The sequence below is a fragment of the Ruditapes philippinarum genome, unplaced genomic scaffold, assembly GCF_026571515.1.
Source record: "Ruditapes philippinarum isolate M1 unplaced genomic scaffold, ASM2657151v2 ctg3044_1_1_1_1, whole genome shotgun sequence".
Taxonomy (NCBI): domain Eukaryota; kingdom Metazoa; phylum Mollusca; class Bivalvia; order Venerida; family Veneridae; genus Ruditapes; species Ruditapes philippinarum.
In genome coordinates, this window is record NW_026853616.1 from 90,388 (window position 1) to 106,487 (window position 16,100).

General features: G+C 32.7%; 1 protein-coding gene across 1 annotated transcript; it reads left to right on the forward strand.

Moving 5' to 3' along the window:
- The first annotated feature begins 10,564 nt into the window (after positions 1 to 10,564).
- On the forward strand, positions 10,565 to 15,370 carry LOC132737366 (heat shock 70 kDa protein 12A-like). The gene is made up of 3 exons (XM_060724636.1): positions 10,565 to 10,716; positions 11,522 to 11,652; positions 14,411 to 15,370. Exons 1-3 carry the CDS (start codon positions 10,584 to 10,586, stop codon positions 15,368 to 15,370), a joined length of 1,224 nt encoding a protein of 407 aa, XP_060580619.1. The 5' UTR covers positions 10,565 to 10,583.
- Positions 15,371 to 16,100: the final 730 nt, after the last annotated feature.

Here is a 16,100-nt window from a genome sequence, read left to right on the forward strand (position 1 = left end):
GTAATTTAGTTCCAATAAAAAGGATTTTCTAATCGGCCTCGCTTTTAGCCTCAAAATAGGGGTTTGGATTGTTAATATTAAGGCCATTTTATACAAGTGCTGAAAACAAAAGATAACTTTTTCTTTCGTTCAATTTAATTACAAATTTAATTTAACACATTGAATAGATACGTGTTACATACATTTGTTCAGTTTATCGAACAATTCAATTCCATTCTTTATTCAGCATATGAACATTACATGTTCGTCGCCTTTAACATGATGACGGCGGTTACAATATTTGAGAAGAGCATGGTAATATATAAACATACATAATCAATTCACATCACACTAAGTAAAATTAAGTATGTCTACCAATAGCTGTACACACCGACTCAAGTTAGGTCAGTAAGAGGATATTAAACCTGTGAAATATACACATTTGGATATTCGTTTAAACTTATTCTTTAAAATTATCATTTCAGCCACCTACATAAACCGGTGTGTTCAAATACTGGTTTATATTATAAGTTAAAGCTATGCTACTTCAACAAAGTTACTGTTTAGTATCAATAAAAAAAATAAGAACGTTTTACTTATTGACATATAGAACTAAGGCTAAAACGAAAGGGAGACAATCTGGTTCCATTTATGCATCATATTTTAGGAGTAACCTCCCTTATACTTCTGTGCTTATCGTAACAATTGTATGTATGCAACAAACATTACTGCAGCATTATTTTATGATTACATCAACAATGTTTTTTACATCAATAACATTACTACTGAGCGATAAGACTAGTACGTTTATTATCATCCATATTTAGCAAGTTTACATAACACACCAGATTGGCTGCAAGTTAACAGTGCTTGAAATTTCTGAATAGTTGGCCAATGGCAATAATGTTTTGGGAGACATTGATTTCTTATAGTACGATATTGCGGACAGACAAGTACAAAATGATACTCGTCTTCTATGACATTCATGTTACAAAATATACATTTCCTTTCAATCCTATTAATGTTTCGATAACGACCCTCTTCTACTGCAAGTTTATAAGCAGAGCACCGCAGTCTAGTTAATGATATTCTATGCTTATTCACCTTAACACATAACAAATATTTTTCAATATCAAAACCTCTTTTATGTAGTAAGTTTAGGCATAGTGTCTAAAGTACCAAAGCAATTCTGACAAATTGACTATATAGGCATTCTATTACTTTACTTAATTGTAGGTCAGTAACACATACATTATTCCATAAATAACTGAAACCCAAATCATCTAACAGTGATTTAATCCTTAGGGCCCATGAATCTTTCACAAGGTTAAGCTTATCATGCATAAAACATTTATGAATTAATGTATCCGGAGACCTAACAATCTTACACCAATACTTAAGAATTCTTTCTTTTCTTATGATATCAAGAGGCACTTTACCAAGCTCACCATAGACAGTTGCATTCGTTGTCTGGTATTTAACATTCAAAATTGATTTCAAAAACTTAATATAAACCTTTTCCATATTTGGTGCTTTGTGGAACCCCCAGATCTCACAACCATAATTTAATTTGGCAGTATCATTGAGTCAAAAAACTTGAGTTTTTCACTAAGACCAAGAGGTACAGCTTCAAATAAAGCATTTAATGTAAAAAAAGCTTTTAAAGCCAGTTCTGACAAAGCTTTTTGAGCACCAAAAAATTTACCATTTGCAGACAATGTTACACCTAGATAACAAAATTTACGAACAACATCTAAACGTGTGTTATCGTAATATACATCAATATGTTCTTGCCTATTACCTAATTTACAGATCATTACACATGATTTACTTCTGTTTACAGATATATTCCATTTCATACAGTAAGCATGTAGTTTGTTCATTAAAGTTTGTAAACCATCTACAGAGTAGGAAAATAAAACTGTATCATCAGCAAAACGTAACATGAAAACTTCGTTTAAGGATATTAAATCAGCATTTATATCAAAAATACTCTTTTCCATATCATTTATAAACAATATGAACAATGGGGGAGATAATGTCTCACCCTGCTTAACACCATTGTAACTATCAAAATAATCAGTCAATTTACCATTGGAACGGACACATATATTAACATTATTGTACATACCTTTTAACATATTTATAAACTTAGATGATAAATCATAACTTAACAGTTTATACCAGATACCATTTCTATAAACAAGGTCAAAAGCCTTTTTAAAATAGACAAATGCACAGTAAATTTTCTTTCTTTCGTGCTGAGTAATCCTATTAATTTAAGACTGTAAAACAAAAATGCAATCAATAGTACTGCGTTTTTGTCGAAAACCAAATTGAAAGTCAGTTTAAATGTCATTATTCTCAACAAACAGACGTGCACGATTATCAAGTAATTGAGAAAATATTTTTAAAAAGATACTAGTTAGCATTATACCTCTATAGTTATCTACATTGTCGGTATCCCCCTTTTTATGGACAGGGACTAATATACCTTTTGTCCAAGATTCAGGGTAAATTCCCTTATTGTATATGTAGTTAAATAATTTACACAAAATAGGAGATAAGATATGTTTTGAGTCAATAAAGATTTCTGGTATAATTAATAAGTCTTCACCAGCACTTTTCTGCCTTTTTAATTTTTCAATAGCTTTATTCACCTCGTCAATTGTAAAATCACAATCTAGAAAATCAACATAACAATTTACATTCTGATTTAGAATTTCTTCAATAGCCTGATCATAATACAAATCAGTATCAGCAAATAATCCTTTAAAATGATCATAAAAATCCTCCGCAGTTATATTAGTGGTATTTTACATTTCTTTCTAAATTTTCTAACAAGATCCCAAAACTTTTTTGGATTACTTTTTGATGCTGAATGCAACTCCTCTTTCTGTTTACTTACATACAATTGTTTAGCTTGACACTTTATTTTTCTATAAAAACGCCGCTTACCAATAACTACACAATAATTTTTATGTGTCCTTGACAAACGGTATTGTTTGTTAGTATAATTTAAGTCACGCTTGGCCTGCAGACAGTTCTCATTATACCATGGGTTATTCTTTTCTCTGTTACCCCCTACACTACCTACATATTTTCTCACACCAAAAATCGAATATGCATTATTGCACAGTATGTTCCCAAAATCGTTTATACCTTCATCAATTGTAATATTAGAAGAACAAATATTTGAAACAATATCAATTAACTTTGAAGTATTAACTTTGAACATTGCTTCATTATAAATGTTTACATAATTTACATCCCACACAAGTTTATTTACTCAACAATTATCAGTACTAACATTATTACTCACAAAACTTGCCTTAAAATTCACTTGAATATGTACATGTGTAGAGAATGAGTAGATATCATGAACATCACAATTACTGACAACGGGAAATAAGTGATATGATAAAATTGCATAATCTATTACACCTTTTCCTTTATTAGACATAAATGTGAAGCGTCCTACATTCTCATCATCACCTTATCAGCCATTAACAATTCTAAGATCACTACTACAACATATATCTAATAACTTAATACCTGAAGAATTACAAATTTCATCTTCACTGTACCTTTGCTTAATATCAATAGGACATTCATCATAGTGACTGTCGATTGTATCAATATATATATCAAATACAGAAGAAGGTACAATAGAATCAGTCCTAGATGCTGTTCTAGCATTTAGATCACCTATAATGCATATTTTACCAATCTTAGAATATTTAATAATGCATGTTTCAAGCTGCTCAAAAAACCCAATATCATGTGATTTAAAATAAACATATTAACTGGGAAATATATGCAAAGCATATACATATATCTGTACTTAAACTAAAATAAAATCTTTGATTTAATTTTACCCATAAAAATCCATGTTTATCCTTTTCTAAAATAGAAACACCTTTAAGAATGACATTTTTAATAAACAGACATATTCCCCCATGACTTCTAAAACTTTTCCTATTAATTGATACACTTTCAGCTCTACGTACACAAATAGATGTATAACCTTCTAAGATAAATTCATCAGATTTCTTTTGCCAAGTTTAACAACAAAAAATTAAATCAAAGTTACAAACAAAATTAACAAATTCAGAATCGGATAGACAGTTTTTGAGTCCTTCAACATTCCATGAAATTACCGAAAGTTCACACTCTTCTCTCCCGTCCTAATCCGAGTCTGGGGAGTATAGTACGTTGTTGATATATAGTTTCTCACGCACAAGGTAAGCTCTATGACCTTTTTCACGCGCATCTTCCATGATGGGAATGAGTCGCTTCCTTTGTTCCGTTCCTGTACTTCACGGGGGAGCTGGTCAAACAAAGCAAATGGTGTTTTTCTCAAGTCAACATGTTTTAAAGCCTCTTTCACAACTATTTTGGACTCGGTATCCTTAAAGTTTTTTTCCTGTGACTGGTCTATTAGGCATACGATGAGCACGATTTATGCGTTTATGCATCCTTAATGTTGAGAATTTGTTCACAAAATTGGTAAACTTTAGCAATACAGTTTTTTGGTCCTGCAGCACTCGCGTATGAACCCCTTGTCTGTTGATTTGTAGAACCTAATAAATGGTCACTGACAGCTGTGGGTGCACTATGACCATCCGTTGTATATGTATGGACCTCGTCATTGGGGGATGCATCTAATTGCATGTTGTTACTTTCAGAAATTGTTGTCATAGAATAGACTGAATCAGGACTATCATGTTTATATTGTGGCTGCTCTGATATACCAAAAATCACAATATTATTCCTCATGGAACGACAACGCAGATCTGTACTGTCATTTTGTAGATCTTGATTTTTCTTCTTCAATCTTTTATTTATGTCATTTACTTTTTTAGTTCACCCTGTATAGCTCCTATTGCCTCATTGTTATATTTTGTGGAACAAATTATTGAGTCATATTTATCAGACAGCATAATTTGGCGCAGTTCTACTTCCTGTATTTTAATATTGATAGTGTTTATTTGTTGAGTGTTCTGGTAAATTTTGGATTCTATTGTTTTCAACCTGGTTACTATAGTTGCTTGTTGCGCCTCTATATGATCAAGTTTGGAAACCTTACTCAAAATAAAGTCAATTTTAGCATTCAACTCATCTGAAATAATCTTGAGAGGATTAATATATGTAGGTGTCAGAGAAACAGGCAAGCGAACAGGTGGCCTGTTATACTGGAATGGATTCGGAACATCTGTATTTACTGAAAACACATCATTTGTGATTTTTGGTGAGGTAACAGTACCAGACAAGGTTTTCATTATGACTAGTTTGTTGACTTTTCTTTGTAAGCAATGGAGATTTAATTGTGCTGGCATTTTTTACCTCAACACCGGTCGCCATTTTTACCGACGTATCTTCTGTTTCGCTACCCGTAGATCCCTTAGTTCGACGCCTTCGACGCTTTTTCTTATTACTTTCCGACATACGTAACGATTATACGCTAAGATAAACATCTAAGTGTTCTTTGTAATGACTATAAAACACTCAAACGAAACAAAAGTTAAAAATCCTGTATTTTACATCTAATAAAAAAATAAAGGAAAACACCATGTCCGCTTGATCGACCAAAAGCATTATATGACAAAATACACTGGTTAAAATTCTAAGTTTGTCCAAACAAAAATGCTCTAGGAAAACAAACTTCATTACACGATCGCGTTAAACCGAATTGAAAAGATTAAATTTTGTTCAACACATTGTACAATAAAACTTCTCATAAATACACCCTGGATTTGAAAATTTCTCTAATTTAATAACCTCTCATATAACCTTACATATATTTTACTGCCATATAGCCTGTCGAAAATTTATCTGTATAACGAATATCTAATACTGCAGCATTGCTTTCGTTTTGTAAAAACAGAACAAAATTAAAATACATTCTGCTTTATATAAACAGCATCTGAGTATAATCTGAGAAAAACAATGTAAATGCACAATTAAAATTATGCAAATCTACAAATGTTCCCCAGACAAACATGCGGTATATGACAATGTTTTAAATATGTCATGAATGTCGTCTGTTCAGTTTAACAAATAAAAAAACCATCTGACCAAGGATATAAAACACAACTATAGAAACTACATGGTTGATGTCGGGATGGAGAAGGTTAATCCGGTGAGCGAGAAAGTGTATTTGATTTATCCTGCTTTTTATCATGTTTTTAGAATAATTAAATGATTTCATTCTTCTTTTCCCCGATAAAATAGCATCTATATGCCGTTTTGTTTTGCTGCAAACATGTGCCGTCGTAATGTGACGTAATGATTGGAGATAGATAAATTTATCCGGCAAGGCTTTATCCAGCTGATGATATAGACAGTAGCAGGATAAAATGAAATCTATATATCCGGTTTTACCCATATGTTTTGTTGGACCTCAAGTCCTCAGTTACTTCTTCACACACAAAGCTGTTTAATTTGGAAATAAATATCATTACAGAAGTGAATGACAATACTCATTAATTGGTTGGTAAAAAGATAGCTGATTAAATAATAAAAACAACGAGTACAATTTAAACAGTTGAATTTAATAAACTACCAAATGCATGATATAAATGATTCATAACTGTTAACTAAGTACTCATTTTGTTAACTAAGTACTCATTTTGGTTACAGCTTAATTAGAAATTTAATTATACATATAATTATATATCAATATAATTTAATAGAACAGCAAAGTTTATAAGTCACGAGACGACAATGTACATATAATAACTTAAACCTTAAATCATATTGCGGTTCGAGCAACCAAAGCCTAGGCAGAAAAACACCGTCAACACAAAATGTGTCTATTTACAATAATTTTCCATAAAATCTGCATTGTTTTATTTTCAAGTAATTGAGTGGGTGGGTGAGTGAATGAGTTGGTGAGTTGGTGAGTGAGTGAGTGAGTGAGTGAGTGAGTGAGTGAGTGAGTGAACGAACAAACAAATGAATGATTTCTTACCCTACTTTACTCTTTAGGACTGTTGCTCTGAACACCGTATATATATTTTTGGCCGTATTGACAAATGACTTTCCGGGTACTTTTCACGGATTATGATAAAACCAATCAATCAATACATGTAATGTGTGACGTTAGATTTAAGTTTTAGTTTGAAAGTCGTAAACTATGATAAAAACGTTTTCTGTCTACTGTCGTCAAGGAAGGTTTTATAATGTTAAGATTATAAAATCCGACGCAAAAGTTTTACATGGGAATATTTCTAGATTTTAACTATACATAATCATTTGATTTGGTATAAATATATGGTAAATTATGTGGATTAAGATCAGATACTAGTAATTTACGAAAAAATAGTTAACCTAAAAGCAATAATTTGGATCAAGTTTCGTTTCCCTGTAATTAAACTGCACGTAATGACTTCAAGACCTCTGAGTTCGAAAACTAAAATAGCCGTTGTCGCCATCGACTTCGGGACAACATGCACGGGTTATGCTTATCATCTAAAACAGGATGTCAAAAATGAAAACTATTTTGGATCTATACGCACGGACCAAGCATGGAAAGGGAGTTCTGAAATAGGCCTTCAGGCCCCGACAACAGTTTTAATGGATACAAATAAGAAATTCCATTCTTTTGGGTTTGAAGCTGAGACGAAGTACAAAGCACTGACTGCCACAAATGAGCACAAAGGATGGTACTTTTTCCGGTATTTTAAGATGAAATTGCATCATGAAATTGTAAGTGGACATTTTTATTTCTTCAAAACATGAACATTTGACCATTTAATAATAGGTTTACAAATTAAACAACTGTGGAAAGAATAAATTTACAAGTGTCTGAATACCGAAGAACTTGATAAATAACGTCAAACTTAACAGACCTGTATTCGGTACTAAGGACAAATAAGTGGAAGCCGATAGGTTTATAATCTCTGAACATAAGATACGCAAAAAATTGTGACCGTGCTCAAGATGGTCATGGACTTTTATAGGAATTGTAGCATGAAACTTCTCCGTAATGATCAATTAGTCTTCCATTCATTGACTTAAAATGTAAGTTATGATTTCAATTCGTATAAAAATGTCACGAGTGTGCCTTATTAAATTTACAAGTTGCTGACGGGATATACGGATATTATAGCCTGAAAGAGATAATTATCACCTAAGGCGCTAGCGTCAGTACTTCTATAACGCATTGATTATACAAGTAAAGCAAATCGTTAATGACAAGTTCATATTCAAAGAAGCGTGGGGGAAAAGCACATGAATTCAACGACTACGCTAACGTGGCGCAATAAAAACGAGTGTAAAGTCATCATTGCGATTTTTTGCGGCTATTTCTAAATACTATCATTAGAATCGAGAAATATTTCATAAGGAACAAAACTAAATAAAAATATTTATCCACTCGAATTCGAGAAGTTTTTTTTTGCGTTATTATAAAATGTATATGGTGCAGAAATACAGTACAGAAATGTTTCTATTGTTGTTTTTTGCAAGGAATTGAAGCGTGATATGCTGATTGAAGACAGTGAAGGAAAGTCATATCCAGCTATTAATGTATTTATCGAGGCTATCCGATACATAAAGGTACAGGCTTCTTCACTTTTAAGCACGTTGATACACACAATATTGCAGCCAACATACTTATCTAGTCCGTTTTGAAAGCCGTGTGTGTGTGTGTGTATGTATGTGCGTGTGCGCGTACGTGCGTGTGCGTCTGTGTGTGTGTTGGGGGATAGGCTTACTAAAGATTTCATTTAAATTAAGTTACCTGTCCCTGAATATGTTCATGCTCCTTTTTCCGATAGTACCGTAGCTTACTAAATGATACGTAAAAGAAAAAATTTAACGTTCCATGTGGCAGGCTTAAATTTAGAAGCAAGTTGATATAATTAGTAGACATTTTTTGGTTCTGCTTGAAATATATTGATGTTTATAAGACTTTAATATGAAAAAACTTAAAGAATTATATCATCAAATTCGATTTCTCACTACCATGAAATTTTGGAATCTAGAACATAAATCACTCGTGATTTTAAAACCAAGATTAAAAAGATAAACATAAACATCGATTTCTGAAGACATGTTATTTAAAAGATCTTATTTTTATATATTTAACCACTGTATGGGATATTTATCTATCGATCGTAAAGAAAATCGGTAAATGTCTCTACTTTTCGTTTCTTATATTTAAACCAAGCATCTATATAACATAGGGATGAAGACAAAAAACACGATAATATACTTAATGATATTTAAAGCGAAAAATTGACGGAACTAGACGTAGGAATAAAAAGATAATATCATTGTTTTTATAAAAGAGAAGCCTTGCCGTTAGAATACTTGTTGAATCACGAGAAAAAGTACTGACCGAATAATCAATTGTCGACTTGTATGTATGCAAGGTTGTTTATTCTTCTTATTGAAGTTTTTATCTATTTAACAAAGCCTCTAAATATGCCGAGCAAGCTCAAACAAATAGTACCATATGATACTTACTTTGTAAATTATATTTAAACTTCACAGGAAATAACTTCTTATAACTAGATTCATGAATATCACTTTGTTTGTATGTTTGCAACATGTCGCACTTCTTAACATTTAGTACTTTGCATTGTTAAATAAATTCATTAAATCAATTTGTGTTATAAATCTTTTATAAAATATTATTGAGTGAAAGTGGCTAAATAAATGGACAATTTCAGTAATGCCAATGGTCAGAAATTAGAAAACTGTAAATCATATGTACTTTACCGAGATATATGCGTGCGTTATTGTAAATATATATTCTATTAAAGTCACACGTGATGAAAAAGCTATACAATGTCTTGTCTTTTGGGATAGAAGAGAACGAAATCACGTGGGTGCTCACAGTGCCTGCTATTTGGAGGGAATCTGCGAAACAATTCATGAGGGAAGCAACACATGCGGTAAGATAAGATGTTTTGATATAAGTAAATACCGATTTGATAGCATGTATTCCATGATTAAATAATAAAAAGTTTTAAACTGTGTGTGTCCCTCAAGAAAGCCGTAAAGTACTTTACTTTTCTGAACATATTAGTCTTATCTCGTTTTTACGAGAAATTGATTGTAATTCGTACTTATTTTGATTAAAAAATTTACACCTTAGACTGATATTATTAAATATTGATCGATGATGGTCTGCCGTTTGTGTGCTAGTACTTAGACACTCGTTGTTTGTTCATGATAATGACCCTCAAATATCATAAATATCACTTTATATAACAACTGCTAACCTGTGTATTCTCCGGTTTTCACCCTTTATACTATAACTACGGTTAATAAACGGATTTATTGACACAGGCAATTCGTCTCAAACTTAACTTTGATAAAACTGCGGTTGGGTATAAAACAGACATCGACAAGTTGGCAACACTACTTAAGAAATAATACATAAATTAATCACTTGTAAATTGTTGATTTTGTCTTTAGAAAACTCATTACTTCAACTCGTGCACTCTTCTTATTGTGAAATTTATGATTTTTAGCTCACAACATCAGTATATGTACAATTCGTTTACCATGGTTATAGTTATTCAAAATGTAAAATATCATAAAGCGGAGGCTATGAATATTTATAGGCTGGTATTTCGTATGATAATCTGATGCTTGCACTGGAACCAGAATCAGCCGCAATATTCTGTAAGGAGCAGGCCATACATAAAGCCGACGGTGCCGACGGACCGTTTTTGTCTGCATTTAATCCAGGACAAAGATTTCTAGTAGCTGACCTTGGAGGTAAGAATATTATTGCAACACAGGAATTTGACATCTAATTTAAAGCAATGGTTAGGAATCAAAACAAAAGCAATGGTTAGGAAGCAAAACAAAAGCAATGGTAAGGAAACAAAACGTCAGAGTTCGTCAAAATACATGATCATCCGGTAAAATTCAGGATGCGTTAAAGCTTTCCATCTTATTCGAGGACAATGATTATTAAGCAAAATTGTACCACATTTAACCAACGTTAGGTATGTCATGTCAGGGCAAAAGCTTTTTTTTATTATTTATTATGTTTTTTGCGGATATTGACTTTTGGTGGTAATTAATGTTATTTAATTAATGCAGTCGTTTTGTTAATAAGTTATAAACATTGTTGGAGTCGCTATCTTAATTCCCTTGAATCAGTATATGAACAGAAAATAAATTTTATTACTTGGTTTTAACATTACAAGCTCATTACAATATTGCATATGAACAGCGAAAATACAATATGTCAATAATATTAACAGAGAATTTTCTGGAGTACATCAGATGTTTCAAAAATAAACAAATAACATCAATACATTATCTATTATTAGATGCGGACAAATACAGGTAAAAGAAAAATGGAAGGCATCAGAAATAGATTAAATTTAACATTGCGGTGTCCTAATTCGTGCTCATTAAATTTTGCTAGTATCTGATGAAAATAACCGCCTTTAAAGCGACAATTAACGTATGCTATTGTATACAATAGTAACATTCAGTCATTCTCTTGTACACCGCGAGAAGAAGTACGAACGCATCACGATTGTTAGTCATTGTCATTAATATATTATAGGAGGCACCCTGGATACGACAGTTCATGAAGTATTACCTGACGGATTATTGAAGGAACTACATGCAGCTACAGGTGGTGCCTGGGGAGGTCAAATGGTCAATGCTGCTTTTGAGAATCTATTGCAGGAAATTGTATGTTTTTAATACTTGTTTTGATAGTGTTTCAAAAATAATGTTATCAGATTTCAAGTTTTAAAGACGTTTATGTTAAACAAGAGTGAGATCAATTATAAGAGATACGGATAAAATTCGCCTTCTCCAGAATAGAACCAACTGGAATACAAATACAATGCTGTCACTATTAGCCTATGAAGACGGACTATTTCAATTTGATGCGGATTAGGTTCCGTTTAAGTAAAATTGTGGCTATTGATAGCAGAGAAAAATACTTTTAATTATTAATTGTTTCCCTCCAACTTTCTTAAAACAGGGGCCGCTAATTTTTTCTATCAAGAAAAGCCGCATAAATATGAACCTTAGTAACAGCAACGAAATTAAACATCAGCCAGCCAAAGTGTTAATTAGCTGATTATCGATTATGCAAAGTGGCAGTTCCACGTAACTTGTGACAACAGAAATGATTCGGGTTGAATGAGGGCACAAGTCAACAAATCGATACCTGGTGATATTTTCCAAATAACCTCTTTTATTTCTACCGAAATCCAAAAACTATTTGATGCAAAGCACTCTTGTTCAGTTTCCATGGTACCAGAGAGGTATAAACGTTCCTGTCCGTACAAACATTTTCAATCTTAAAACGACAAAAATAAGATACAGGACTTTTGCAATATATTTAAAATTAGCCTTGCACTCATAAGCAATCAGAAATACATAATCTTTGTATATATATATATATATATATATATATATATATATATATATATATATATATATATATATATATATATACCTTTTAACAGTACAGAACTTTCAATGCAATGAAAAAACTGCGTATTGAAATTCATTAGACCGATATTCCATTGGTACGTGACCGTGTAACGCGACGTAAAGCGTGAACGTAAAAAATCGAACTGATTTTTCACTCTCATGGACGGCATTCGAAGGCGAGGAAGCAAGATAAAGGTCCACTGTCCGAGCTTGAGGTAAATATCCCCTGTATGGTATGATCAGTCGTTTAGTGGTGGTATGTCTCAAAGTTTCTTCTATATTTGAGAAAAAAAAATTGTTTCCCTTCAACTTTCTTAAAACAGGGGCCGCTAATTTTTTATGAAGAAAAGCCGCATATATATGAACCTAATCTCTTTATTCTATTGAGATAATATTCCGTATCCACCATCTATTTCTTCGTTTCTGCTTGCGTGCATGTAGAAATGCAAAACCAACCAAAAGAGACAGAAAAAGCGACCATTCTTCTAACTCTTTAAGACATGTTTTCTTGTCAAATTTCAAACGGAAAAAGACGAAGTACTAGTAATTTGCTTTTTACATATGCTAGACGAGTGTATGGAATATATAGTGTGTCCGTGAAATATCAGGCCTTATGTTTACGTTTCACGCTCGCAGTACGTTCACGTCGCACTCACTTATGAATGGAATGTCTATTATCGAACTTAGATGAAATCTTATTTCAGAACGTATAAATAAATTGATAGATTGCAAATAGGGTTGAACTACAAACAGCCATTATATGCAAGAAGTCTGCGCATAATGATCTTTTCAGTTTTTCGCAGCGAAAATATTTAGTTCCTCCTTATCTATTCATTACTATGCCAACTGCTAAATGAACTGTGTTGGTCAAGCAGCGATAATGTATTACTAAAGCGTAGCAATTGGATAGCAAGTCTGCCAATTTGCATAAAACTGTAAGCACTTAAAATGTCTACTCAGAATAATTTGTTTGTTTGTTTGTTTCATTTTACGCCTTTTTCCAACAGTATTTCAGTCATATAGGCCATCGTTCCTGGAGAGTTACACCAGTACTAGACTACCTTCCTCCGCTACTCAGAATAAGAATTGTGCAATGTTTAAGGGTAATTCACATTATTAATATTATCTTTCAGATCGGTTAAGAAGGGAATTGTTTCACACCGAAATTAAACATTAAATCCCGGGTTCATTCCAAAACATTAAGCGTTCCCGATCAAATCAGCGACATTCGGGAGTCAGAACGAAGCTCCTTCTTGTCAAGCCTTTTTAATTCTAAGTAACTTTCAACATTTAAACACGCGTGGGACTTCTGTCTCATTTATAAACTTGCTTTGATTTAATTTCCACGAGAATTTAAAAAATTAAATTTACCATCATATCTCAATAATACATGGGATCGTTTTTTTGTCAGGATATGGTTTTAAAATAAGTTTTATGATCCCTCTGTGTAAAAATGTTAAAGTTGTTTATCAACAGTTAACAGGGACAGGTCAAGCCTAAGACTAGGTTTGACCTCGAAGTGTCTGTGGTTGTGAAAAATTTCAGGTCAAGATATCAATGTTACAAATGTATCTCTAGTTCCAAGTCTAGTGCGATCAAATGTAATAAAAATCACAATAAAAGTATCATGGAAGACCGATTAATGTAATAAAACGACATAAATAAAAATAAAATATTCACACAGAATCAAAATTTCTAGCTGCAATCCCGCATCACAAAAAAAATCGTTGTTCGAATTTCTTGAACAACTTATTAAAACAAATGGAACAAGGAAAAGAGAAACCCGTGCGTTCTTTACTGCTTGAAACAGTTTTAAAATTGGTTTTGATTTATGAAGACGAACCATTGATTTATTACTGGTATCCTTGTGTTGAATTGTGCCACAATTTTATAATGTCATAAGTCACGTCGGCTTGCCACATTAATGACGGGTATAGATTAACTACTTAACGTGTTATCATTCCACTCTATAATGTGTTGGTCTTAATTGTCTGTCATTTAGGTTGGTTCTGAAGTGTTCGAGGAATTTTGCTCGGAAAAGACTAATGGTTGGATTTCACTTCAAAAATGCTTCGAAATCAAGAAAAGAGAGTTCACGACTCACACTGAAATCTCAGACATTGATATTCCAAGGGGTCTGGCAGATATCTATAAGGAAAAAACGAAGTCAGAACTGAGAGGAAAACGTTTTAAAAGAAATATCCAAATACTAAATGACGATATTTTGAGATTGCCCTCGGAAGAAATGATCAGAATGTTTGCATTTGCTACTGGCAAAATTATCGACCATATTGAGCAGCTATTTAAGAAGAAAAACTTGAAAGGTGTATCTTCTATTTTGTTGGTGGGAGGTTTCTCAGAGTCTGAGATTGTAAGTAAATCTATCCGGAATCATTTCAACAGATTGAATGTGCATGCTCCGGGATCGGCGAGCTCCGCTATATTGCAGGGAGCTGTTATGTATGGAATCAATGATAGAATCATAGCCACGAGAGTAAGTCCCTACACATACGGTGTACATACCGTCCGAGTATTTGATAAACACAGACATCCAAAAGAACGAATGGTTCAGTTTAAAATCCAGCAGGTGGTAAGAAATGCCTTTTGTAAACAGATTGAGAAGGGAGAAACTGTCTACGTTGGCGAGGATAAACGTGGGACGTCGTTTACTGTTTTGAATCGAAATAGACCCTCTGTCTTTTGGAAGGTCTATCAGACAGAAGATAATGACCCCATATTTTGTGATGACCTAGGCTGCAGCTGCATTGGTACATTGTCAATACAAATTCCAGAATACATCACGGCCAAAACCATTAAACTGAGAGTCTATATGACTTGTCATGGGACAGAATTACAAGCAACGGCAACTATTAAAGATTATGGAATAACAACTGTTGGGAAATTTAGCTTCCTTGACAAGGATTACCAGTACTCTGGTGACATAATAGAAGACAGTGACTGACCTCTTGTTAATACACTGTATTCACAAACTGACTAGATTCCATTTCAAACGTTTTATTTGTAAAATATGTTTTTGTTACACTGGCTTTCACTGACGTGGCCAGTCTGTCAATATTCTCAAATTGGCAACACATATAGATATTTATTTTCTAAAATCGAGTGGTCATTTATACGTCATTTATAATGTACGTACTTTGGGAGATAAATGCATGAAATGAGATATGTGATTATATTTGTTTCTTTTTCTATCTTTTCATTTTATTTTTTGTTTTGTTTTAAATATTACTTTCCTTAAATTTTAAATAAATCGTAAACGAGATTTACCCATTTTTCATGTTTCTATCAAATATATTTATATTAACATATTGAAGTGGAGCGTGTTATACAATCAGAAATAATAACACGTTAAGTTCATGCGTATTGTTTTGAGGGAAGTGCAATGACGTTCAGTTGGACTTTTGGTTGGACTTGCTGGTGAATATCTATATCATAATGTCGATCTTCTTTAAGTTAGCTGGTACTCTAACAAAGTCTAATTCCACAACCGAATAATATATTAAACATACCCATAAAACGCTCTTACGCCACAGTGTTTAGGGTCTGTTGTAGAATAATTCAAGGTTTGAACGTGCTTTCTAATTTACAACGCAGTAAAAAGTAATGTCTACTTTACACTTTCTAACATGCTTATAGAAAAAACCAACATTGAGCGGAGAAGTTATTTTGCTGAA